The following is a 27,633-nucleotide window of genomic DNA, read 5'->3' as shown; positions in this document are numbered from 1 at the left end:
CACGAGGATTTTGAAGTCGACATGAAACTTGACAGGAAGCCAGTGCAAGGACTTCAGGATAGGAGAAATGTGATCACTTGCACTAGATCTGGTCAGGATTCTGGCTGCCAAATTTTGGACATACAGTAGTTTGTTCAATGTGGATTTAGAATCCCCAGTGAGTAAAGCATTATAATAGTCAATTCGGGAGAAGACAACTGTGGTGATCAGCTTTTCAGCCACAGTTAGTGATAACATAGGGTGTAGTCTAGCAATATTTCTGAGGTGAAAGAAAGATGTTTTAGCAATATGCTGCACATGTGGGTTGAATGTTAAGCCTGAATCAAATATCATCCCAAGGTTTTTCAATTTAGACTGAAGCTCAAGTACAGTACCATCCACAGATTGTGTTACAGGATTGGCTTTACAAAGATGATGGGAGGTGCCTATAAGCATGATTTCAGTCTTGTCACAGTTAAGATGAAGGAAATTTTGAACCATCCAAGTTTTTATGTCAGAGTTGCAATAAGATAGAATAGAGACAGCTACATCAGAATCAGGTTTGGTATGGATGTTTATTTGAGGCCATTTGATCTTAAAAGCTGACCAAGTCAAAACATATAAATGCTGAAAAGTAGGGGACCCAGTATCGAGTCCTGAGGAACACCAGACTTAACTAGACCAATTTCAGACCTAAATCTGCCAAGAGAGACAAAGTGACAGTGATCAGTGACTTTTTGAGAGCAGTGTCAGAAACTCCAAACAGTCTCAAGACAAGAAAATAAGATGTAATGGTTAACAGTGTCGAAAGCAGCACTGAGATCAAGAAGAATGAGGATAAAGAGAGAACCAGAATCAGAAGCTATTAGAAGATCATTAGTAACTTTGACCAGGGCAGTTTCTGTGCTGTGAAGTTGACGGAAGCCAGATTGGAGGTGTTCGAAAAGGTTATTTACAATGAGGTGGTTATGTAATGGAAATGTGACAGCACATTACATTTATCCGTTCATATTAACAGAGTGTAAAATAAGGCCTGGTACATCTAAGACCAAAAATCTAAGACCTAATGTGTAGAATTAACCTTGAACCAATTGGTTTTGGAAGAGCAAGTTGTTTAAGTTCCAGGAATAAAAGTAAGACTCTTTTGCATAGTAGCCATTTTGTAGGTATTTTCAGCTGCAAGATTGTTCTAAAACTGTACGAATGAAGCAAAGAAAGAAACAATTTCAATGCTATTTCAATTCTGGTTCTGGTTTTGGAAATTTTCTGAAGAAAAGATTAAAATCCTTAAATGTGGCCCACATTTTTTAAACTTAATATTTTGTTTAAAACCTGAATTCTTAAGCTGAAACTTCTTAGGCTAAGTTATGTTACAGTAAATGTCAGAAAAAAATAAAGAAATATGTTCATTGCAGATGTATTCAGACACAAGGACTAATTATTTGGTGGAATCACCTATGACAGCATTTAACAGCCACAGGTCTTTTTAGGTAAGTTTCTACCAGCTTGGTGCAATTTCCGCCCACATTTTCTCTTGGCAGGTTTGTTCAATCACTCTCACATCAGAGCACATCACAGTTATGGCTGGCAGTTTTAAAGTCTTTCCACAGATTCTCAGAAGGATTCAAGGACTTTGACTGGTCCACTCCAGTTTAACTTCGGCCTTGTAATTTAAATCATGGCCCTGCTGAAAATTGAATTTTTGTCCCAGTTTTACAACTGAAACAGGTTTTCCTCTAAAATTTTCCAGTACTTTGCTCTGTCTATGCTCCCATCAGTCTTGATAAGTTTCCCAGTCCCCACTGATGAGAAAAACTATATCGCAACGCTGCCACCACCATGCTTGACAGTTGGGATAGTGTTGGCTCTATGTTGGGTGTACGTCAGTTGTACACTTTGCATTTACCAGAAAGTTTCAAGTTTTGTCTCGTCTGACCACAAAACCCTTTGCCACATGTTTGCAATATCACTTAGGTGCCTTGTTGCAAACCCCATGTGTGATTAGAGATTCTTTCTTTTCAGTTCCTTGTAAGCTCCCTTTGTGGAGTAACCAGGATATTATTGACCCATGGACATTTTTCCCCATCTTAGGCCCTTAACATGTAATTGAAATTATTTCTCAAGCCAAGAACCCTGCATAAATGAAGTGATCAACGAGTAGATCCTTAGCTGAAAACAGAGAGAGATATCTATATCTCTATCTGCCCTTTAGCTCTTAGCAGGCTTGCCAAATATAATGTGTGGCGCACATGCGTCTTAACATGCAGACACTAACCAATACAAGCCTTGATTTAAAAAAGTTGTATCCATAAGTTTTGATTATTTTCCAAGTTTGAAAGGGTTAAGTGCTACAATATACGGGCTGGAACTTTTACAGATGTATACATTTCCAACCGTGTTAAGGCTATTTTCCCCATAAAGGCAATGAAATGTGATCTTAATTTTTCAGCAGTTAACAGAGGGGTTACTAAGTATGAAGCATATACATTAAAAACAGCTTGGAGCAGAAAGTTTAAGTTGCTTTGGACAGGTGGTACAAGTCTGGATAACTCTCTTGATATGGTAATCTTCAATTTATCAAATTTCAGAGTTAGTAACCGCATGTAGTTAGAGGTATTTCTTTTTTGTTATCAGCATGCAGAGCTTAAAAAAACATGCAAGACAGAGCAGGAAGCAATTTTGAATGATAATGTTAATAAGAACAATCAAAATATTCTGTTATGTCCATTGTTTTTTAATACATACAGTACAGTAAGTTAGGTTTGTCCCTCTTTGCTCTGTATTTGATTTGCTTTTTGTTACTGTTTCTCAGTGTAAAGCCTGTGTATTTTAATGACCGTTACAGCAATAAAGTGTCTCCATTTTGTCATATGCAATGTCAGGGTTTCCTCTGTTATTCTCACAAATGATGAATGTGGGCCCATTCCAGAGTAGTGGTTAGGTAGGACTCATACACGTAAGGTTGTAGGTTCAAGTCCCTACTTTGGACACTGCTGTTGTAAGCTTGAGCAAGATCTTTAGCTCCAGTCACTCGTTTTACAAGCAGTGCAGGGGGTAACCCCTGATGGACTCGGGTCCCATCCAGTCATGAGTCTTATACTCCCAAGCTGCTTAGGGGCACAGAAACCTTGACATGCTCCAGCCTGTTAAGACCTCTTACTCAAATTTGAGCCTTCTCATGAAGTGCTCTCTTTTCGATTACTCTATATATTACGGAACTTCTTGTAATGATATTCGGTGTACTTTGAAACTTTCTTTGTAAAAGAAAAAAGTTAGAAGCATTTCAACACTTGCTATATATATTTTCTCCATGAGCCACCACAGAAATTTAATTCACTGGTCAACCATTAAGAAAGGGTTAATTGATAACTGTGAGAAAGACAGTGTTCGCCATTCTATTATGATGTATTTTATTTCTATTACATTGGACCTGTTTCTCAACTTGCCCTGTAGTGTGAAATGTGTCTGCCCAGTTTCTCCTTGGTACTCTATACTAACAATAGCATGTAAATGATAGGCATAGCTGAAAGGGAACATTTAAAGGCTTTGCAAAATAAATGTGTTTGTACTGAAGAGACTTATGCAGTGTGTTAAGTTGCAGGTATATGTGGAGTGGGAATTTAAAACATACATGTTTCCTGAGGGAGAATAGTTTAAACCTTTATTTTGCAAAGATAGTCAGGTTTACTAAATAGAGCATACCTAACCTGCTATTCAACCTTTGTAAGAGACCTATATATGCATATAGATATATAAACATATACATTTGAATATCTACAGAATTCAAATACTGTGTACACTGTAGACCAAGCATTTTTTGTCAACCAAAGTATCTTTATGTACTATGAGTGTTTGGGTTGTAGAATGGTATATATTTAGATATAGAAATGAAGAAATGTATCCAAATTCCTCTCTGGTTTTTATAAGACACAGGGTCTGATTTTCAGTGCACATCTTAATTAGATAGATAAACTAATTGTTCACTTAATTGGACCAATTAAATAATTCCCAATTGTTTTCCTGCTGGACTATGGCTATCAATGTCCAGACTTTAGGAACACCAAAATATTGAATCAAAGGGTAAAGACTATTTCTTTTTGTAATATAGCTGTTTTTTGACACTTATGCCTTTTTCTTGTTGACACAAGCAATGATTTATACTAAATGTTCTGTTATATTTTCTTAATATTTTGCAAGAAAATGCATAACATGATCCAGTAATAAATATTATTGTAAAACAAAAACACATACAGTATACAAACACGCAGGTTTTTAAATAATTTCACACCCTGCCAGACTGTATCTAATACAAGTATTGTTTGTGGAGGTTTTGCCACAAGGCATTAGGAAGTTTCTTTCAGGTATTAAAAGATTACACCCAGATAGTATAAATGTCTGTACAAGATAGGTACGTGTTTTACTGGTGAAGAAAAAAAATAAATCTACAGTGTGAGTTAATTTGGTGCTGGGCCAAACAGGTAATTTTCCCTTCAGCATATTTTTGGGTCGACTAAGACAGGTTGGGCAAGCACTGTAGTCACCCTGTCTGCACATTCTGGCATGGCTCGCATACCAGGAGTACAATTTTCTTCCTGGAGACAGACAGCAAGATGATCTGATTGGCAGGAAGCCAGAGCATGCTCACAAAGACGTCTTTGACTGTAGGTCAGTTGGTTAACCAAGCACCGAAAACTGCTTTTTAACCTCCTCCTTATCCCTTTCACTTCACAACTGTTATAGTGAAAAATTCCTATGTATAGTCAAAGCACACAGACGGGCTATAGAAATGTATTTTGGTGTTTTCTTTTTTTACAACACTATTCTGTCATTCATTCTCATATTTGTGACTCATTTGCAGTTAACAAACACCTGGGTCCCTGTGGCTGCACAGGGTCAAAGTTCAAAGGAACTCTAGGGCAAAAGAAGAATGAATCTTGACTTTCAGAGTGTTTGTGCTCTCATGGCTTAACACAGATTGATCTCATTTTAACATAAAGTCCTTCTGCTTGAGCATGAATATGATCTTTTTTTCTTATTTTAAAGTTTCAAGAAGGGTATGTAGGAATCCATACAGTAAATAATGTATCACATAAAAATTGTGAATGATTTAAACTCTACAAGAAAAAAGAAGTATGAAGATATATGAGTCATAGAGATCAGTTCAGGTCTTTACTTATAAAGACTGATATTATTCTTTTTCCATATCTCCATCTTAAAAAGATTCACAAGGGGCATATGACAAGGCGGCATGCAGTGAAGTTGAAAGTGGTATTATGTCATTATTTAATTTCTACCTGGTTTTGCTTTGCACATGGGACAGGATGTAGGATGTTTCCATCATCATTTGTGCACGTGGCAGAAAGTAGCCATCTGTTGGGCATCAACAAGGGGTTGTTAAACTGCATTTCATTTCATTGCAACTCATTCTTCCAGCTCATCTAGAATTATAAAAGGGATTGGAAGTATCTGGGCTGATTATGCAATTGAGGATCAATTTCGGGCACCAAGGTTGGCCACCCCTGACAAAAACATTAGTGCATGTACCATGCCATAGCTTAGAACTGATATTCTAGGTATTCTTGCTCTTCTGATTATTTATTATTCTACTTTCGGATGAACAGAAAGACTTGGCACAGGTTTTGTATTTATTCCCTGTATACTGTGGTGTTTTGCATATGTGTGATGTTTAAATGTTGCATTGTTACTGCTCCTGAGTTAACCGCGATTGGTTAGCCCTTTGGTGACCCAGAAGGTATTTGCTCGTTTGATCACCAAGCAGGACTTCTATTAAAATGAAATACCATTGATTTAAAAAGGGAAGGAAAGGTGAAAAAAGCAGCAGTATGGCTGTCAAGGGGGATTATTTGAATATCAAATCGGCAGCATTGCCATGAAAGCTCCTACCCTCTGCCGCTTCCCCGGTAGTGAGAGGAGAGCCAAATAAAGATATTGCTCAGTATGGTCAATGCCTAGAGCCCCTTTCATGATGTTAGGGGTCAGATGTGAACTTGAGAATGGAGATGGCTCAGATTCTAGTTTTTGCGTTATAGCCCCTGAAAAAGAACATGCATAAAAAGAGAGAGAGAAAAAAACCCAGTGGTTGGTTGTTTATAAAAGTCATAGAAGGAATAAAGTAAAAATATGCATTTCATGGCTAAGGCTATGGCATGTCTTGATGCCTCATCATAAATATATGACCAATAAACATGACATCTTTTTTTTTTCAAATCAGATCAATATGAAAGAGCAGTGCTTCACAACCGTTTACACTTTCTATAATACCCGAGGCAGGGCAGTAATCATAAATCTTGGATGCTGCATTTTAAGTAGTACCTTTAAGTAAGACTTTGGGGCCACGTTTTGCCTGTGGGCAAACTGCAGGTAAATTGCCCATCTAGGTTATTTATTACAGAGTGGGCAGCTTGCCCACAAGGAAAATAAGAACCTTTAACACTTCTTCATGTTACAATATCTATATTTTGTTTTGGGTTTTTTTTTAGAGTATCTGCAAGTGCAAGTTCAATTGAAAATGTGGAAAACATGTTTGCTTCCTTGGAAACCCAGAACTGAGTACTGTACATACAATTACCATCTATCATAGAAAAAGGTGTGATTTACATAAGGCTCAGCCCTTATCTAATCAGAATGTTCAAATTCTTAGGAGCACAGGCTCCTTCTGTTTGGAAAGCTGTTGACAATGTGGGCCAATATTTACACAGAGAATCCATATATACAGATGTACGTGTATCTATGATAAATGTTTACATCTGTGCTTATACTGTAGGCCTATGCTCATGTAAATCCCGGGTCTGTTTCCCCTTAATTCTTCCCCATTTTCTTGCTTGAAAAGGACAAAATCTGTGCCTGAGAATAAAATGATTGGTGTACACTGTGTATGCGGATTCTGCAGCCTTGCCCTGGGATCTCATTTTTGTTGGTGCTGAAATAGAGAAATTAAACCACAGCAGCATTATAAAAGCGAACATTCTCCTGTTGTAAGACAAGTTTTCTTTTGCATTAGGTATTGTTCGATTTCATTATGTCCTCTTTTCTCTCAAATCTATTTCTGGCAGTACATGTGACAGGTAGCAAAGTCTTACCTAGAAGAGGCTCCTGGAGGCGTGCCTTTTCGATTTCTGCTGGTGAAGTCAATGGAATGTTAAAGTGAAAAAAAGAAAGAACAGAAATATTCTACTTTGGAACTAAAGCACCCATAATAATCTTAAAAAGCAAACAAATACATCCAAGCAAAGTGTGAAAAGGAACTGTGTATACTTTAGAATATTTAACTAAGGTATACTCTTAAACCAAATGAGAATATGATTCTGTAAACCTCTCTTAAAGTGCTCAAGTTTAGATTGCTCTTAGTCAAGTACATTAGCATTTCACATTTAAGAAGAATAAAGCCAATAAAGAAAAGAAGGAAAAGGAGACCCATAAGATGGCAAAATGTATCAATAAATTCAGTATTATATTTGTCCATCATTCTTGTATTCTATATTTAGATATGCTCAAAGTCTCTCCAGCAGGTCAGAAATAAATTGTGCTGCTGTAACTATTTTCCATTCTCATAATGATATTTCTACAGTGTAATTCAGTGACATATATACATTATTATGCAGATTACAGTGTAAAAAACAAAGTGTATATAAAAATATCTTTACATACAGAAGAAGGAGGCCGATCTAAAACTATCTGCAAAAATTCCTGTGCATTTCTTTCAAAATGAAAAGGGCATTTAAGTCTTGCCAGTGCAGGTTCCTTTTCTTTGTAGCAGCAGCTCAACAATGCAACACCCTTCCTACAAACAAGCCATATCCAGATTACACAATTAATACCACAGCGCTCAAAATGTTGCAGCACCCCCTGACCCTGGGTCACAGAGATGGATAAATAGATATGTATAAACCACCCACCCACTGTGCCTCAGTAAAAAGTTATGTGAAATGAACAAAAAAAAAATCTCTTGTCAATTAATTTTTTGCAGCTGCCAGTGCAATCTTCTGTATTTTCTCCCTCACTCTTCCGTGTTCAGTGCTCGGCTGTCATAGATTTTCTAGCACTTCTCTGGCCCAGCCCCAAGAAAACCCTGGGATTTATTAGTCTGATGCAGTGCAAAGTCTATTGATTGTGGCCTCCAGGGTAATAACCAAATAGAGTCAGAGCAACAAGTCAATAACGGCGTTACTGCAACAAACTCCACTCACTTGTGGCACTTTAAATTGTTTTACAGGATTGCGAGGAGCAATCATGGGCAAATCAGCCTGTGTCAACGCACACAGCTCCCCATCCCTGACTGTGCAGAGCCAGACTCTGTACGGGGAACGTTAAGTGAAGAGGCCCTGCAATTTTAATGCAATCACATAGATTATTTAGAGAGACTAAAACCTCACTTGTAGTGTCAAATGCAGGGATGTAGTGTAATCTTTTTTTTGTTTTTAAGCAGGGAGACCAACTTGCAAGAACTTTGCAAAATCCTGGTGAGGTCAAGCACACTCCAGCTGGCTTTTAACAACAAGCACAACTTAGCCTGTTTGTGTTCTTACAACATAAAATCGGTTTAAAATTCTGACTTAGTATTGCAGGCCCATTAAAGTTTTTCTGACATTTGAGATGTCCATTTCCTTACCCTATTTACAAAAGAGAGTTTCTGCATCTTTTACATGTTTTACTTGGAAAAGTATCTCTGTCCCTCTTTGTGCTCGTCTGGCAGTTTGTCCGCAAAGCAGAATCCAGCAACTGCAAGTCAGCAGGAACATTTTCTTTCTTTAGCTTTCCTCAGAAACGTGAATTGCAGCAGAAAACATGAAATTCAAACTAAGCTACCATAACATATTATTCATCAAATAAGACAATGTTTGCGACAGTAGTATTTTTAACCAGTGAGCTACTGTCACAATGAAGTCCCTGAGGCTCTGATAAGTGCCATTTGAACCTAACGTAAGCAGAGCAGCTTTTTAAACAAAGTGCCCTCCATTTGCTCAGCAATGAGTGTCATTTACTGTTACATTGCAGTTTCTCACCTCCATCCCAGAGATTCAGCTAAAGTTCAACTACAGGGTGACAGCCGTTGATAGTCATATTGATTATGTGCTGCCCTCAGGGTTACAGGTGTGGCTGCTCACACATGTTCGTAAACTGGTTGTTGTGTCATGGTGTAACTCCATGTTTACATAGAATGTTGTTTTTAGTGTGATTTAAGAGGGATGAATACATTTTATTTTTCTCACAGTTATTTTGTGGATTTTTATCAGGCAAAAAACTGTACAATATATACAAAAGGCATACAAAATGGGAGTTTACTTTTAATAGAAAAGGAAGGGGGGCCTAATTAAAGATTTTAAGATTAATGTCTGACCATGCTATCACGGCTTTTCTATTAGCTTAGTAGGTTTTTTTAAAATTATTTTGTTTTCTTATTGTTTTGTCTTTTCACAGTATTTTCTGTTTCCTTGTCATTCTATTCATATACTGTTGTATATAGTCCATAAATCTTTGTGGCTTTTTTGCTGTGCCCACTAATTATTCTGCCAAAATCAGATCTAGAAAAACAAGTGTTGCAAAGTATTATGAACCAAAAGGAGATCTCTGGTTCAGGCCTATTTCATAGTTTTAAACACTATGTACCCTAGAGACCATCAGCCCTGAGCCCCCATTCTTTAAGATTTTATTCTGTAGAAGTCTTTAATTATGGGCTAAAACTGCCTTCTAAGTTAAGTTCAGTTTAGTTATTGAGAGCTCAGCTGCAATGAAACCAGGAGACCGTGCTCTAGGACCCCAGGTACCTCCCAGTCCTCCTCCCTGCATGTGGATTCTTTCATGTCACCTGCTGAAGACGCTTAGCAGTCTGTCACAGTGCTCACATTTCACTAGGTTCCAGAAGAACGTGAGTTTTGATGTAAACACTGTGTAACTGTAAGAGTCAGTAAAAACGTTTGGACTCTTTTTTTTCTCTGTCAATTGCAGTTTCTCACGTCCATCCCAGAGATTCAGTTCAATTACAGTTTAATGACTAATTGTTGAAGGGCTCTGTTGTTGAAAATCTGCAACAAGAAGCAGGCAAGTTAAAGCTTACACCAGCAAAACTATAATTGTTTTCTTGAGGGAATTATTGTGTCGTTTTAAAAACGTGAGGTTTTTTCATATGTTTGTTGTACATGGCAGAAGTGTCCCCTAGACTAGCGGGAAGACCTTTGTGCATACACAGTGGGAACCCACAAAGTGTTGAAAAATACTTTTTTATTGCTCAGACAAATAACAGTACAGTAGGTGCGAGTGGTACAAGCCTACACAGGGTGTGGGAGAATATCTACCAAGGAGCAATTCCCTCTCCTAGTCGATAAATGAACAAAGCAGGGAACTACTAGAAAAGTGGCATGTAGTTTGAGAGACAGTGCGCTTGTGAAATCTTCAACACTTGAGCAACAGAGTGCTGTACTGAGAGATTATACTTCCTCACTTTGCTTCCTTGGACTGAGAGCAGAACAGTGTTACATTTAGTCAAGAATGACGTAAGGTAAGGAGGATCCACTAATCAAAGAAAGCTCTCAACAGAACTAGGAAACATAGTAAAATAACAGGAAGAATCATTTTCTGTAAAAATAATAGAGAATGGATAATATACCATTTTTAAAAAAAATTAACATATGTCAAATGTGAAGTGGGACAGTACTTAAATATTGAATAAGAGAATTTTAAATCACCCATTTGACATTAAAACAAGCAAGCAAACTTTGTTCTAACAAATATTGTGTGTATTGTATACATTTGGTAATTGTAAGTAAATCTCAATGTTATAAGAAGGTATTAAAGGGTTCATAGCTATCTTTTTGTAGCCTTTTTACTTTTGCAGATTTCGTCTTATAAAATCAGCGTACATGCAAGAGCTAATTTGTGAGAATTAAAAATCCTAATCTTGAGAATTAGGTCTAAAGGGACTAGTTATAGGAGAGTAGTGTTTGGCAGTTTGCTGGGGAAAAGAAAAACATTGAGAAATGTCTTGATAATTGTAGGTTTATAAAGTTCTGACTAGTTCTTTGTGTAACAATTGTGCCTTTTGTAATAGTAGTTATCTGTGGAATGCCCATGACCTTGTAACCCAACAGAAAAAAGCAAGCACACTGCCTGTATATCCACCAAAGCAAACATTTACAGCTCCTATAATTGAAAGAAACCTACAAATGGTTTTATGTCATGGAATCTGTTATGTATTATACATTTTACTTTTGATGTTTTTGTGCTGTTTATACATTTGTTTGGATTTTTCAAAAACAAACCCATTTAAATTGAAATGCAAGTAGTGTGGTGATAACTGTGAGCCATTTCAGAGAAACAGTGTTCATATTTAAACATTACATGTAGGACTGGCAGAACACTGTCAAATCATACTGTGCGTTATATCTGCCCTTCATAGCACTACGGATGGCAGGATTGACACTTCTATTGTAATTTTACTATTTAAAAAGGCATTTAGTTTTACATTAAGAAAAATAAACAAATACAACCCATGTATAGACTGCACAAGCGATGACAGCCTTTCAGACACCAGGCTGAGAAGTTAAAATGCGTAATAAAGTTGTATAAAAAAACACATCACCCAGATTTGGCTAATGACGTGTATAGCAGGTCAACTTTTTTGTTTTTTGCTTGCTGCAAGCGAATGGCCAGCTCATGCCGATGAATTATGAGCCCTAATGAGATTTCAATACTGAACAAACAATAAAATTTTATGTACATCATAGTTTTAGTGGCCTATGGTTTCATGGGTAGTGTTACACCCTTTCAACAACCTTGGTAATATAATACACAGCTGGTCCTGAAAGGAATGCACTGGGTTTTGTGTTGGAAATCTTAGCAATGAATTGAAATTGTGAGAAATAATGCTCAACTTTCTTTGCCTTAAACAGTGCAATATTCACAATCATCCTGGAGCACTGCTAATATTACATTTTCTACATCATAAAATTCTGTCTGGTACTCAGAATGACTTAAGTACTGTATTCCAATCCATGACAAATTTAATAGCAGGCATTTTATAACGCACTTCAGATTTTTCACATTGCTATAGTCTGACAACGTGTATGGATTACCTAGAATCATGGAGTTCCCTGGTTTCATAAAAAACACAAGTCTCTCTTTAGCACACTGATCACTCACTGAAAATAGCAGCAATTGTTTGCCACTATTTTGCTGCTTCTTAATGCTCATGAGATTTTTCCCTTGTGAAAACAAGAAGTTTAAGAACTACCAAATAAAATATCAAACCTTAGAAAACAACAGAAAAACGGTTATATATGAAATGTACCTGGATTTATGTGTATTTATGTGTGCCAAAAGAAAATGTATGGATGCTTTTCAGGAATATAAATGTCTGTTTTGATTAACATGCTATCGAAGACTTGTTCCATTCCTTTATATCCTTTGTCTGGTTACATCGTAAAGCATTTATTAAATAATGCGACCCCATTATTTAGGTTACTTGAAATACATTTGAAAAAACGGATTTCCATGAAAGTAACATGTACTAATAAATGTTATGTTTTGTTCAATTAGGAAAGTTGGAAAAGTGTACACTAACTTTGTGGTGTTCCTAGGCTTACATTGCTGTTTTTTTGTAAATATTTTATTTTATAATGGAAAGAAATTCAGCCATCTGTGTTTATTAACTATACACAACCAATACTGTGCTTCAGGTACAGAACTAAAAAATACACATTAAAATTAAAGAACACAAGCACTGTGATTTTAAATGTGCTTCTTAAAACAACACCATTTCCCTGTTTCTTTAATTTTAATTTCATGTTAGTTACTTCCAGTTATGCTACAGTTTTGTAGGGATCACTTGCCATGCAGTCACAAGACCCTTTCCTGCTTTCCTGACCTGAAGAAACCATGAAACATTGTGGTCACATTATCAAACCAGCTGTCTCTTTTCACACGCTGAACTGGCACAGACAACAGGCAAGGTCTAAGTATGCTTTTGAGGACAGGCAAAGCAGACACTTGTGATACCCAGTCCTGCCACATGAGCTGCTGTTGAGCAGTAGTCTAGGGATCCTCCCTGGTGCAGGCTTCTTCCAATCCAGTTCAAAATGCTGTTCCACAGTAACTTCCTAGTATGTAAAAGATTCCTCTTCTATAGTAATTGGCTGCATGTTGTTTTGTCAACTGTGAATGGAAGCCACAAATTATCACACTGTTGTTACCCCTTTTGGGTCACCCTCAGTTATGGACTTGAGCCTTGGCTTCAGACCTCTGCAGTACAGTATATAATTGGTGCTTTTCATAATTTTCAAAGGAGTTCAAAGCACATTTGTTGACAAGGACTCCTAGTTTTTTGGTAAAGAAAAAAAAACATGTAGACATATTCCGTGAAATGTCATCTCTGCAAATTTTCTGAAGTAAATATAGTCACCTTTTCATTTTGATCATGTGCTCTTTCCCTGTAGCCAGTAGCCTTAATGAAGAAACCTCGATTTTTTTTACATGCAGGACCTCAACAAGTAATTTATTTACTAGCTTTGAGACAATTGGTGCCTGCTTCCCTATGAAGCTTATACAGCTTGTAAATTTTTCACAGATCAGAAACAGACCCCCTCAGAGAAATGTGGTTGTCTCTTACATAGAAACCAGAGGAGCTAATCAGCCACTCTTATAAGACCCATCTGAATGTTTTTTTTCAGCCTTTTCCTTAGCCCATACGCCAAATTTGGCTTTACGCAAAGATGTGATCAGAGGTGCATTAAGTTGCTTAGTAAACGTACGGTATTATTTGGAATGAGATTCAAATTTTCTTTTAACAACTTAACCAGCAGCGATTAGAATGATGATCTTATAATAAAAGTAATACTGTATTGTAAACTTATGGTTCTTTTGGATACCAAATAAAATGTATGGCACAGGTAGAGCCTAGTCGTTATTCCAGCTAGGAAGCAGTGGCTTTATCTTAAGTTAATAAATAAAGGACTGTGGTGTATAATCAGTGGAGCAGGCAAATTGAAGAGTTCAGACCCTGTGCTCCAGGTTTGTTTAATGTCTTGTGCACTCAAGTTGGCTAAGGCCCTTGTCTTTCCATCAAACAAAAGAGGGGAGCTACCACTTTGGCTGGGAGCCAGAAGAGGTAGTGATCTGTATATATAAAAATAAAAAAAGCCACCCATATATCATGTGAAGGGGGACTACAGCTGTGAAAATGTGCTGTAGGCAAAAGTTCTTGAAAATCCCAGAAAGTGCTGCAAACAACACTAAACAAGGTGTTTTTTTTTTTCTCCAGCACCTTTCTCACCAAAGGTCCCAGTCCCAGCCTAGGCAGCTAGTCAGATTGTTAGCTGCCAAATAAAAAATTTATGAACTTGTACAGCAAAGGATTGTTCCAGAGCTCATTTTATACATTTCCGCGAGGCTCGTAAAAGATCTTTTTGACATGTAGAGTCAGTTTTCTGTTCACAGAATCTGACTGGCTCTAAACGTTTCAAATAAAACTTAGAAAAATCTTTTCAGGGTTTTTTCTTACTCTGCAAACATACGATTTGGCTGAAGGAGAAATTAGACATTATTTGATTATAAGGACTGTAAATGATGTGTGTGTGATTCTGGTGATTTTGTGCAGACATTCTAATTGCTGTTTATGAGATAAGTATGAAATAACGCCTTCAAGACACAGTGCCCACAGCATTGTAAAGTACTAGTGGATTAAATGGAGTAATTGCTGGATGTTAAATGATGCCAGATATTGATTCAGAATAAGGAAAATAAAAAGAGACTACAAAAAAGAAAAACCCCAAAAAGTTCTGTACCAATAAATAGTCATTCATACCTCTTGCACACATGCTGAAAGTACCCTCTTCTTTTTTTCTTTTTCTTTTGTGTGTATATATAATTAGGGCAAATATTACCACCATAGGGCAATCAAGATATAGCAATGATCGCCTTGCAATGAAATTAGATAACTTATCAGAGTGCTTTTCGCAAGAAGGCTTTTATACCCCCAATACCAGTGTTAGTGAAGATAATAATTTTTCTTTTTGTTAGTTATTATTGACAAGCTAGAGGCATTGTACAATAGCATACTCATAATAAAAAACACAACTAAAATGAGAAAAAAGAAAAGCATGTTATATTAAATATAATATTAAAATAAATAATGTGCTATTTTTACACTACACAGTGTCTTACTACCCAGTATTTGAACCCATAATCTTATACAAGTTTAACAATGTGTTAATATTGTGGCTTAGGAGTAAGTAATTTTTTTACCATGGTCGCAGGATTTGGGAGAATTAGAAGTCAAAAATAACATATTGGCATTTTATCAATTAGTAAATAACAGTAAAGGGCCAAAGGTGTCTTGTGTACCATGATACTTTGCCTTTTTTCCTGGGACAGCTAATGATCCTGCATGTTGTGCAATGCAGAGATGAGACAGGTGGCCTGTTCTGTCATCTGAAGCATCTTCAGTTTGTACTGGAAATATTATAAGACTCAGGATTTTCACAGTATTGATGTAACATATCAAACTCTTTGGTTCTGTTTGTATAGATTGAAGAGGCATTTAGACGTATCAGAAAGATGTAGGTATAGCACTGGGTTCACATCTTATTTATCCACTGTTGACTGATCAAAGTCCTCTTCAGGTGCAATTGCCTACAACCTGACTGCATAAATCTGCCTATGACTTTGTCCACTTTACTGTCTCTTGTAGTCTATTATTTATAGAGAATACAGCACTGCAAGCTTGCGTGCTAAAATGTATTTTTTTTAGTGCAGCTGGTAACACAAAAGGTAACTTTGAACATCTAGGAACCCCCCAAAGCCATGTATTTAAAGCATTATAGATGCCTGCAGCCTGTACGAGCTGCAAAATAAAAAAAAGTGAAATGTTTGTGTGAAACAGGAGGTCTTCAATCAGAACCAGAATTTTAGAAATCAGTTTAGTGTGCTGGCTTTGGATAATTGGTAGCCCAGGAAGTGATGATTTATTTTATTTCATTTCGTTTTATTCATATGTATCGAACCCTGCATTGATGTACTTTAAATGTATTTTTATAAAAGGTATCACTGTTTGTCGAGTGACTTGCCACAGATCACATACAGAAAAAAAGGCTGTCTTGACAAGTACAAGCATTCTAGAGAAAGAAGAAAAAAGGGGGAAAAAAGACTAATAAAAAATTTATTTTTGTTAGTCTTAAAATTACAAGCAGAAAGGAAAGATTAGCTGCGGCACCTTCTAAACAACCTCCCAACTTTGAGGTGGATGGATAGCAAGCTGTCCATCAGTCAACCCATTTGTGAATACATTGATCCCTCCGACGTTCATTTCTTTCTTTCGTTTTTTTTTCTCTTTACTGCTCCATTGTTACTTATTCCCAGGATTTTTTTTCCTTGAACGGGTCAGACAGCGATTGATTTTTATTTGTTTTATTGGCCTAGTGGAGAAAAAAAAAATCAGAGTGCGCAACGTGTTATTGTCTGAAGCAGTTTGAGCTTCTGTATGTGTGCGCATAGGTGGGTGAGTGTGTGTGTACGCGTGTGAGTGTAAGCATGCAGCAGTCAAACCCCTTGTCTTCTACCTTTAGACCAGGAGGGAAAGAGGTGGGGGGAGCTGAGTTTATTGCATACAACAAGCCTTCACATTGTGGAGGTGTATTGCTGCCCTCATTATAGCTGGTAATAAGGGGTGCTGAAAAACTGCTGAAAAAAAATATTTTAAATTTTAATAACGCTGGTACAATTTTGTAAATCTTTCCTGACAGAAAAGTCCTCATTATTTTTATCCGTCTCTGAGGAATTTCTTTTCTACCACCTCCCCTGTTAAACGGCCTTACTTGGGAGTTTTTTCTTTTATCAATTTTCTGCTGGATTTATGGGGCTGATTTTCTCTCTCTTCTTCTTCTCTTTCTTGGACCTGGCGAATGCTAAGCACTTTATCGCATCAACTTCATCAAAGTCCTACGCAGAATTATTGGGGGGAAGAAAAGGGTAAAGTTGAGTTGCCTTTTGGGTTAAACAACAGGGAAGAGTTTTCATTTAAAGGGCTTAGGCTGGCTTTTTAACATGATAGCTACCTCGCGCAACCATCTGCAAACAATGTCATTTAACTTCTTTTACTTCTGCATGGTAACCAGATGTATCACTCTTGGGGGATTCTGCAATGGGAGAAAAACGTCGATTTTTTCAATCTATATATAAGTAAGCCAGGACTTAATAGGGGTAAGTTCTGAAAAGTCGCAACAGATCATCTTTTGATTCTGTGGAAGATCCGGTAGAGCCTGTCACTATTTATTTGATGGGATTCCAGTATTAAAGAAGAGCAATAAATGAAAAGGAGTTGAATTAGTTCAGAATTATCAGCAATGGGCAAAAGCTGGAACCCAGAGCAGTGGCAAAAAACAAAGATAAAGGAAGAGTGCCAAAAAATAGTTTATGACCAAATAGATTTCTTGGGGCTCTCTCTGAGAATCTTTTATCTCCCATGGCTTTCCGCTCACACTGTGTGTGATGTCATGCAGCAGAGCTCCAGTAGTGCAGTCAGTAAACAGCTGAGCTGCATCAGGCAGGCCTAGCTAGCTGCAGGTTTGCCATCAGCTGGGCTTGGGTGCTACATTGTGTTGGTCTGCCCCAACTGTATATATATATAAAAATAGAAAGCATTAGTATGAAATGAAAATAGAAACTGATGGAGTCAGTGAAATAGCTGGAATTTGACAATGCCAAGTGTTCTCTTATTGTCTCTTCTGTATACCTGTCTTCATATCGTAATCTTCATTCACACATTTCCACATCTTCACAATGCTGGGTGTCTCTTTTACTTATTAATCCTATTTTGAAATTTAAGAATTTCCTTTCCCGTACATCCACCCCATATTGAAATTGCTAGCTCCTCGGCTCACAGTGACAAGCCCTGTTCCCACACAATGGGAGTGAGGAATTTCAGACAGGCTCCTCTGACGTTGATGCTTGGGGAGCCCAAAGTGAGCCAGAGCAAGCCACTCAGGAGACTGTTTATTTTATTATTAGGAATAATAATATATTATTATGACATGCTGAATTTATTAAATAAGTTGTGTATGGTCATTTAGAAATGTAATAATGTTGTAGTTCATTAATGTTTTAACAGGACCGCGGAGATTTCAATATTTTCCATCCTGAAAATAACCCATTGTTTCAATACTTGAATTAACTGGTAAATTAAAGCATAAAAAGGGTTAAATAATGCTTAAATTAAGAAAAAAAATCATTTTAAGGAAAAAACATAGTGAGAGGCAATTCGTTCTTCAGGGTTAATGCGCCATACAGCTGTTTTGACTTTTTTTATGAGTCTCAGTTGTACTTTTTTATTATTGTCTATACTTAACCACATGGGATCCATTATAGTAATACTTCTCCTAGTCTGCCCTTCACAGAAAGAAAGAACACTTTTCCTTCTATATGGTGTAACTGACATTTGGGGTTTCGATGCATTTGATGGCTAAATATTTTAATGCACTATTTCTAAATGTTTAATTTTTGGGGTTCAGATATTTCAAAGAAAGATTATTTTAATGTTGTTATTGTCTTTGGTATTGTGTATGATATTGGCTGTCTGCTTTCTCTGTTCCCTTTTTGTTAGATTTTAAATAACATGCTCACAGCAGGGTATTCATTCCGATTCTTTCTTTTTTTGTTGTAAACCAGCAATAGAAAGACAAAGCCACAGAAAGGAACTGAAAACTTATAAATAAGTCCGTGGTACTCCCCAACAACCTCAGAGAAAGTCACCAGTGATGGGCATAAGACTGGAGCAGCAGCTTTAATAAAGCAACACACACCTAGCCTCACTTAATAAACGTGGTGGGTACAGGTTAAAACCCATAACAGTGGATTGCCAGTTTAGCCTCTTTGGATGTTTAAAGCTGAGGAATGAGTCAGCTTTTGGGGAGTAAGGTTAATTCTGCTTACTGTTAGGGCGAAGCTTAGAGTGTCACAGACGACATTTATATCTATTTAAACATGCTTAAGAGAGTATTACTCCATTTTAATCCCTTTTAAATTAGCATTAGGGCTGCCTTGGGGCCCTCCTTCTACCTATGAAATGGTTGTCAAGCCAGCTGAACTACAGGAATATTAATCTATATTACTGTAGGCAGGAGTCTGATGGGCTTCACTGCATTGATACAAGATTAATCCACTTGACTGCCGAGTTATCTTAATAACAACAATGCTATTGGGTTTTTTTATATGAAAGGACTTTTAAGGTGTTGCAGGTTTAAAATAGTTGATTGAGTTCATTAAATTTGCCAGGTTGCTATTAGCCAAACCCATTAGTCTTGTCGGTTAGTACATTGAGATCCAAGATACCTGAAATAAAAGCAATCCTTTTAGTTAAAATACAGTTTTAATAAAAAAATAAAATACTTATGATACAGTGTGGTATTGCAGGTCTTCTTCTAAATTTCTTTGAGTTACATATCAAAGACAAACTGAATAAACAAGCTCCCTGTGACAAAATCAAGTTAATAGAAATGCTACTTAATCACTTAACGGTGAATTGCTTAATCATTGGAAAATAAGTTTAAACTGAAATCTGTCTACAGTGTATCTAGTCTACAGTGAATTCCAACATTATTTGTTTACAGAATGCCCTATTAAGTTGGTTTGTACCTTTGTGTACAACTCTTACACAGTTTGCACTGGAGGCACATTCTTTTTGTACAATAGGTACTGTATTATTACAATGTCAAAAGGTAGTGACAAAATCTGTATTTTTATTTAGGAATAAGTTTTAACAGCTTGATTGGAAGCAGAGATTCATCTGCTATAAATTCTCTGTACATACATTTAAATGATTTAGAACTATAACACTAGATTCAAAATTCAGTTTAAGACCAGATAAGGTTAGGCTTATTTTTACAGTTCTTTCTTGTTTTTGCCTGAGAAATCATTCCATCTTTTCTAAACAATGTTGTGGCAAGAAAGATACACATGGCACGGGTCAAGTAGTTCATTCAAGCCAGAAATCCCTACTTTAGAGCTCATGGTATGGCAGAGACATTGAAAGACAACCACATCTACAGAACTCAGCCCGCAGACACTCATTCAGGATGATATTTAACAGCAAAGCCTTGCATAAAACTGATCCCGCATTGATTCAGAAAGCTTTGCACAATCCTGTGGCCATGTGGAGACAGGCATGGTAATACAATAAAATAATAAAATTTGGGTCTAAGTGTCCGTACTATGAAGTTGTGGAAGCAATCCCTCAGGTGGTTTCTCTGAAAAAGTCAGCTCTGTAGTTGACTGTAAATACAGTACCTAAGTCTGTGTCGGTTGCAGTGTGGTAGGACTGGTGGAAAGTAGTGATGCCGATTGGATGGACCCTGAATGCCTTAGTGATTTCATAGTGCAGCGTTCCTATTCCACACTTGTTCCCTCTCTTTTTCACAAAGCCATTGCATTGAGACCATGTGATTGACACAGCCTGTGTGTGTATTGTTCGTGCTGATATTGCCTTTGCAAATTCATATAAGCACATGTGGTAGAATGTGTTTTACCACACATGAGTTCTCACACTTGTCATTTCATATGCAGTGTGTAATGAGAAGAAGAAAAGGGAATATGAGCTCTGACATTTTCTTCAGACATCATAATCTCCCATAATATCACATTTAAATGAGTTAATTGGTTGGGATTACATAGTAAATAAATGTTTCTAAGTTTTTTCAGTGTATCCATCTGTGTATATGTATATGACTTTAAACTCAGGAGATCTAAGTCCTCAGCACTGGATTTTTTTTCCATTAGTGTTTTGGGCCTCTGAGCTACAGATGGTCACTGTCAAAGTGACTGGACTTAATATTATTAAGTGCACAATTTTCCAGAATTGTCAGCTGTGCTTTGTGGTCTGCATAAGTAAAGGGGGAGAGCTTTTTTTTTTTTGGCGGGGGGGTGTTAAGGCTGAAACATTGAACAAGCGACCCAAAACACAAGTGGATCGGTTTCCAATATTATAATTCAGAATTTAAAAGAGAACAAAGCTGATATGTTTTTCATTGCAACAGATTTTACTCCTGTTTATCTAGGATTGGAAGGTTTTTGAAAACAAAAACATACAAATCATCTTCCTAAATGAGTGTGATGCTGATGAATATTCTTCCTAGGTCCTTTGAGAGCTGTAAAACAAATGCCCTACTGGTAAGCTGTTCTGTTAATTTCATTAACATTATATCCCATTTAACTGCCCTGTATCAACAGGGGCTTGACACAGCTGACAGTGCACAGGAGAAGCAGCTTTGGTATACAGTAAACAGAAACTTCTAAATGACAGGCCACCTTTAAGGCTGTTCTTGTACCTTTAAAGGGATGAGAGAGAGAGCAGTACCTACTGCCTAGCACTGAAGTTGTTGCCCACCTTTTACAGAGAATTTTATAGTGATAACTGGTAGTATATTAGAGGCTTAATCAAACAGTTTCTGCCTGGACATATGGATTAAAATCCCAAAATGGCTCCTTAATAATGGCTTCACCCTAGGGGGATCCAGTCCCTTCCTGTCCCTGCACAGCAGTCCACTCAGCTGTAAAATTGGGTACCAGCAGGACCTCACCACACATAAAACTTGGCATCTCTGGGAAATAATCACCCTAAATAATGCATGAAGATTAAAGAGACATCAGGGAGATAGTGGGTTTGTAACATATGCTGATTTCTTTTTTTTCCCTTTTTTTACTTTTACATTTTAGACTTGACGAGTTTTGCTGGTGGTGGTGTAGTACTGTCTGGACACTTCCGAATGTCTCCTGCCAGAAAATGTCTTTCATTCTCATCCGAGACTAGTGACAAGTCCAGCTTTGTTCCGTTTTGATTGTTTAACTTCAAATTACAAGGGGTTTACTTTAAATAAACACCTTGCCAAGCTGAGAGAAGCAATCAAACCATGCATTAAGCCACTCTGAGCAACTTCATTTAAAAAAAAACAAACCATGAAGCCCATTCTTAACTTGTAGCAGACTGTTTGAAAGTATCCTCTAATGGCTGACACAGGACTTGCAAGATTTTTTTTGTACACTGTAACATTTTGTGTTAGGAAGGGAAGGATATGCTGTAAGTGTCCAGTGTATGAGTGATGAATGGTGATAACTTAGGCCATTCATCTCCTGCTTAGAGAGTGGACACGGGTGCTGTTTTTACCAGGGCATGTCAGCAAATGTGATAATTTTGTAATCTATCAAGGAAGATCCGGAGACAACATTTGTTCAGTGTGTCATTGGAATAACTGCGTGATTTCATGCTTTTTTTGTCATTTAGGATCTTTGTTTGTTGTTACTTTGTTTGGTTAAAAGGTCTCTTTTTTTATTTTAAGGAAAATTTAGTGTCTAGTATTTAATATGCAAAACTTTGTTTTTTGGGCTAATTCCATTAGTCATTCGTTGATTTTAATATTCCTAGGGACTATATGAAGTACTTTTTTTATTGTACAGTAAAAGAAGAGGCTTACAAGCCTAGCCACATTTGTTGTGAGTCTGTGTGTTGCATTCTGTGGAAGATTGAGGAATGATCTTGCCTCTCAAGACAAGCTTCATTGAAATAGTTATTACGTGTTGAGCGTAAAATGCTTTACATATATTTATTAATAAAAGTGGTAATGACTGCCTCAATGAATGTTTGAGGTATGATTTACATCTTGGTCTACTTTAGTTTTACAGTTAAATTAACATTTGTACTTGTTTTCATTGTAGGTCAAATTTGTTTTTCCACTCCTAGCCAAACAGTTTGTTGAAGTAATTGTTTTAAAAGGCATACAGGACATGTGCTGAATTAACTTTTTTGATAGTCATATTTGTAAAGGAAGTTTAATGCCATGGTTGTTGTAACTCACACACTGTACTGCATGTCTAATTACGTACACCGCAAAAGACACTTTGTTTAAGACCTTGAAAGACACGCTCCTTAATCTTATGACTATGAAGTGACTGTTGTTCATTCTGCTTCATTTTAAAGGTTTTATATTTCCTTATGGGTTTGTTTTTTTTCCTTTTTTTTCAAAAGGTGTGTACTTAATCCTTTTGAATCATACCTTAAAATATCCTGATCATAATCATAAGAAGAAACATATAAATATATATAAATATATTTTAGATATATATAATTATTATAGAAGATAGTGTTGTACCATTGTATTTAAAATACTGTATAGTTAGGTTATTCAAAAGGCTATCCTTCAGAGACTGTAAGTTTGTTGATTTCAAACTTTCTTTAAATTCATATTTTGGCAAATACAAATGTTACTAAGTACCAATGCATTGGCTGTGTTTGTACGGTATGTTTTAATATGTGCAGTGTTTTGTATAATTTCGTGTTGTCATATCCTTTGTGGCATGTTTGCAATTATATTGTGTTCACAGCATTCTTTAAAAGAGATTATTATTATTATTAATAATAATAATAATAGTAATAATATTAATATTATTATTATTATTGCAAGACTGAAACAATAGTTTTTGTGCCTTGTGTCTTGTACCATAGGGAGTGCTTGAAGGATTTTCATACATATTATCCATGAGTAACTTTTTTCTCTTTTTTTCCTACAGAATCATCCAAAATCGTGTCCTGATGTTTGTTCTGGGGGCTATCATCCTTTTCACCATCGTGCTGGCTATTTATTTTTCTGTCAGAGGACACTGATTCGTCTCAAATCCCAGTGTGATTAATAGCGACAAAGCATTCGTTCGGAGTAATTAGGACAAATTGGTTACATGAATCATTCTTTTGCACTGACAGAACTCTTTCCTCCTAAGCACACATTGACTCAGGTGCAAGTGCAGTTAAGGAAATGTTGTAGTTTTTACCATTGCATGGAATCCTTTTTACCAAAAGAATTGCTGTGGTGGTTGAAGGCCTGAGAAATTTTGAGAGGTACAGAGTGATCAGTGAACAGTGGAACCTGTCTATGGGTTTGTGGATTGTATTTGTGACTAGTGTGTAAGTTTCAATTCTTCCAGTTTTTTTGTCTGTGTGTGTGGTCGAAATAAGAATAACATTGTAGTACCCGGTCTAAATTGCACATAGAAAATTTAGATAAGGCGACTTCAAATGATCACCACCATTTTGGTGGTTTTCATTATGTACAATATTAATGTGAGCACCCATGTACTTTATGAACACCATCAAACTTAATGCACTGGTGTTTCATGCACTTCTCAGCATACAGACATTTTAGTGTAATCTGAAAATTGTAAGCAGTTTGGCCCGAATAAATGACAAAGGTCAGTGTCATTAAGAAAGAATGTTTCCCCTCAAATATAGCCTGATTGCCTTGCTAGTAAATAAGCTATTAATGAATGAATTGTCTGTTTCCCATTATTACCATGTTTTTAATTAGGTAATGTGTAGTGTCCTTTTTAGGTGAGAGGTTTTTCCATTTAAAAAACTGAGACCACGTACCAGCATTTAGCTACTGTATGTGTATGTGTGTTCCAACAGACAAAACAAAACAGCTGACTTGGTTATTTAATAAGGATGGAAAGAACTAAATGATAAATGTGGCCTGATAATCCTACTCACTCTTCAAAGTGTTGTTTAAAGACAGATATAAACGTACATTTGGTGGAGAAAGTCAGAGACCTAATTGATATATATTAGGAGGAATTAAATACAGTACAGCTGTAATAGGACCAAATTGTAACTATCCTGTGTGTAAAATAGAGAGGAGTGTATTAACATATTTTATTATCATGCCTGCAAACGTGACTCCATTTTCCTGTCAATTAGTGTGTCATCATTGTTCTTCTCTCCCTGCAGTTTCATTCATTTCCTTTTATTTCTGATGCTTGATGTTAACATATTTGTTTAACCTGCTGTCTAGAGGCAGCAGCCTGTATGTAGAAGGGTATCGTTCTCGGAGTATCCTTCTGCTGATCAAATCCCCTTTTCTGTCTTCATGCCAAGAAAGCAGACTTAGAGGGGGGTGTACCAAATTATGAAATCTTGCAGTTGAATAAAAAGTTATTAAGATTTTAAACACTTAATAACAGAATTGTGTGCATATGTAAAGAGGTTGCAAAGGATGTAAAGAAAATGCTATCAGGCTGACGTCAGCTGTAAAAAGGCCATTTGGTATTCTGTTTAAGGCAGGCCGGATTGTCTTATTTTGGAACCAGCTTAGTGGGGGGCTTTCTTTGCTGCAGCTTCAGAGCACCAAGCTTCAAAGGCTGAAATTAATGGCGAACAAAATTGTGCAGCTCTGTCCATCCCATGCGGGGCAAACCCGTTGAGAGGTATCATTAAGTTGAGGAATAATATAGGGAAAAAAAGGAGAAGAAGAAAAAAAATCCTGACAGTATGAGAAACCTCATCAGATAATGACCTCGGTGATTGGTTTTTCATTACCTTACAGAATTGAGAGATTGTCTGCCCCATAAAGAAAAAAATGGCTTTTTTGTGTGTGTGTGTGCATGCGAGAGTATGCGAGTGTGTGTGCATGCTGTACTTTTTTCTCTCTCAACCTGTCAGATCATTTCAGTATTTCAAATCCAAGGAAAACAGCGTGGCTGCTGCTGTATTTGAAGTTGTAATGGTGTCAAAAAGTCACGACTGACTGACAGCCGTCAGTCCCAGAGGAGCTCATTAAATCATAAAAACTTGACAAGGAAATAATTGAGCATCACCGACAACTTGGCGCCCGTTTAGATGTTTTTATTTTCTTTCATTATTAGTCCCCGCTATTATGTTCATTAAGAAATTGCATTAAACAACTGTTAGGGGGGCTAATGATTTGTTTATATCCCCTTTTTTATTATTTAAACATTAGCTGTGTCATGTGGTACCTTGGCAGACTCTCACTATCATCTGGTTGAATTTTTTTCTCCCTCTTGGAGCTGCGGGTGCCTTTGGAATATGAAATAGATTATTCATTACCCTCCTCCTTGCGACTGATTTGGTTTCATGTAGCGTCTTCCATGGAGAAAGATGAAAACTTGTCAAAAATAGGTTATATCTTATTCTAAGGGGCAACAATAGCAGCAGGTACAGACACACTTTAATATTTAATTAAGCTTGATGTTAACCCCTATAAGTGACTTTAGCTGTGAGTAACATACAAGTGCAGGAGAGGAAATAATTACTCTTAATTTGCAAGCTGGACCACAAGCAATCTTCCCTGTAATCCAACTGAATGTATGGTATGTGTCACCAGATAATAAATTATCACAGGATTAAAAATTAAGACCTTGATTTATTTGCACTATTATCGATAATGTGTTCCCGATCATAGCCTAAACTAAGCTTTCTTCCTCTTCTAACATAAATGGAGAAATCTAAAAAAAATATAGCAGGAGATTATTATGCTAGCAAGCAGTGGTAGTGTACTGATATGATTATTAGACATAATGTAGTTTTGTTGCCGGTTCTCCCTGGTTCGCAGTGAGAAGCAATCCTAGACAGGTATTAACATCTCTCATGTTGCAAAACTTGATTGTGGCTTGACACGTTAGTCTAAATTAATAGTACATTTTAAAATGTTTGTTAAGGTGTACTAACTAACACGCTTTAAGGTCCAGCACTCTGAAAGAAAAAAGCACAAGTTTGTTTTTTCTGAATTAACAGCATCATATAGAAAATCAGTGGCGGCATTTTATAAAAAATCAAGTGAGGCCATAACAATACTAAACTGAGTGAAACCGAGAATCGTTCAACAGCCAACCCCTACTGGCATGAGTAAGTGTCCATTATTTGTTTACAAGCAGTCTACTCAGAAGTCTCCTCTTTATATGAGTGACGCACATGTCCAGAATGGACCTAAGTGATGACGGTACTTGACGGTGCAGATCAGTTTGCGTCTGTTGGCTTTCTTATCCAGTTGACAGCAGTTGTGAGGTTCCCCGCAGTCTGAAGCTGGAGTGGAGTTCTTTTTGTACTCTGTACATAAGGAAAGAGTTAAACAGGCTCTCTTTTCTCTCTTTGCTTATTTTGCTCATGAAATTATAATAACTACCTGTCCTTTTGCAGAAGATGTGTTTACAAATAACCTAAATGGTTTTCTGCTAAAAGTCATGGAAAAATTAAAAATGCACCACAATTAAAGTAATTGAAATGAAATAATCTACTGACTCATCAATAATGTATTGGGTATTTTGTGTTGTTCTGTTCTGTTTTTTTTCCAGTTTTAACAATCCATGTAACACTTCTGCTCTCTTGTGTTTATAATTTTAACCGTATTCAGTAGATGCAATTCCCATTCTAGACTGTTTTACCTTTAGTCATGAATATACTAGATCTGTGGAATGCGTATGTTGTACAGTGCTGTCATTAAAAGCGGTATTGTGTTAAGTAAAAGACAAGAGGCTCATGTCTTTTTTATGTTTCATAGTTTTCATTTTGGCTGGTCTGAGAAGCGATTTTCATTTATTATCACCCACATAAAACCACAGTTAGATAAGAAAGTTGGTTTACATTTTTTTTGTTTCATGGCTTTTGTTAAAGGGCTGAATACTAAATACTGTCGCCTCAGCAGGTGACAAATGGTGGTATAATATTTGAATACTTTGTGTTTGTAAAAAATAAAAATGATAAGTAGCCTGACTGAAGTGCATTTTCACCAAGGTGACAGAGAATCCTAATTAGAATGGCCAGGCCGTTGTACACCATTGGTCTTGCTTAGATTTACAATAAAACCTTACTTATAA

The 27,633-nt window shown here is 36.7% G+C and overlaps 1 protein-coding gene across 4 annotated transcripts in view; it reads left to right on the top strand.

Annotated features, from left to right (window-relative positions):
• vti1a (vesicle transport through interaction with t-SNAREs 1A) overlaps positions 1 to 27,285 on the top strand; it is a 178,956-nt gene extending 151,671 nt beyond the window's left edge. For all 4 annotated transcript variants that reach the window (XM_088917403.1, XM_088917402.1, XM_088917405.1 and 1 more), the window contains one exon: positions 23,542 to 27,285. In XM_088917403.1, coding sequence (XP_088773529.1) covers positions 23,542 to 23,635 — 94 coding nt within the window. In that variant the 3' untranslated portion in view covers positions 23,636 to 27,285. The remainder of the gene's footprint in view (positions 1 to 23,541) is intronic.
• The last annotated feature ends 348 nt before the right edge of the window (positions 27,286 to 27,633 follow it).

Source organism: Atractosteus spatula, chromosome 5 (genome assembly GCF_055471065.1).
Source record: "Atractosteus spatula isolate fAtrSpa1 chromosome 5, fAtrSpa1.hap1, whole genome shotgun sequence".
In the NCBI taxonomy this organism is placed as follows: Eukaryota; Metazoa; Chordata; class Actinopteri; order Semionotiformes; family Lepisosteidae; genus Atractosteus; species Atractosteus spatula.
This window is presented reverse-complemented; position numbering and strand designations above follow the sequence as displayed.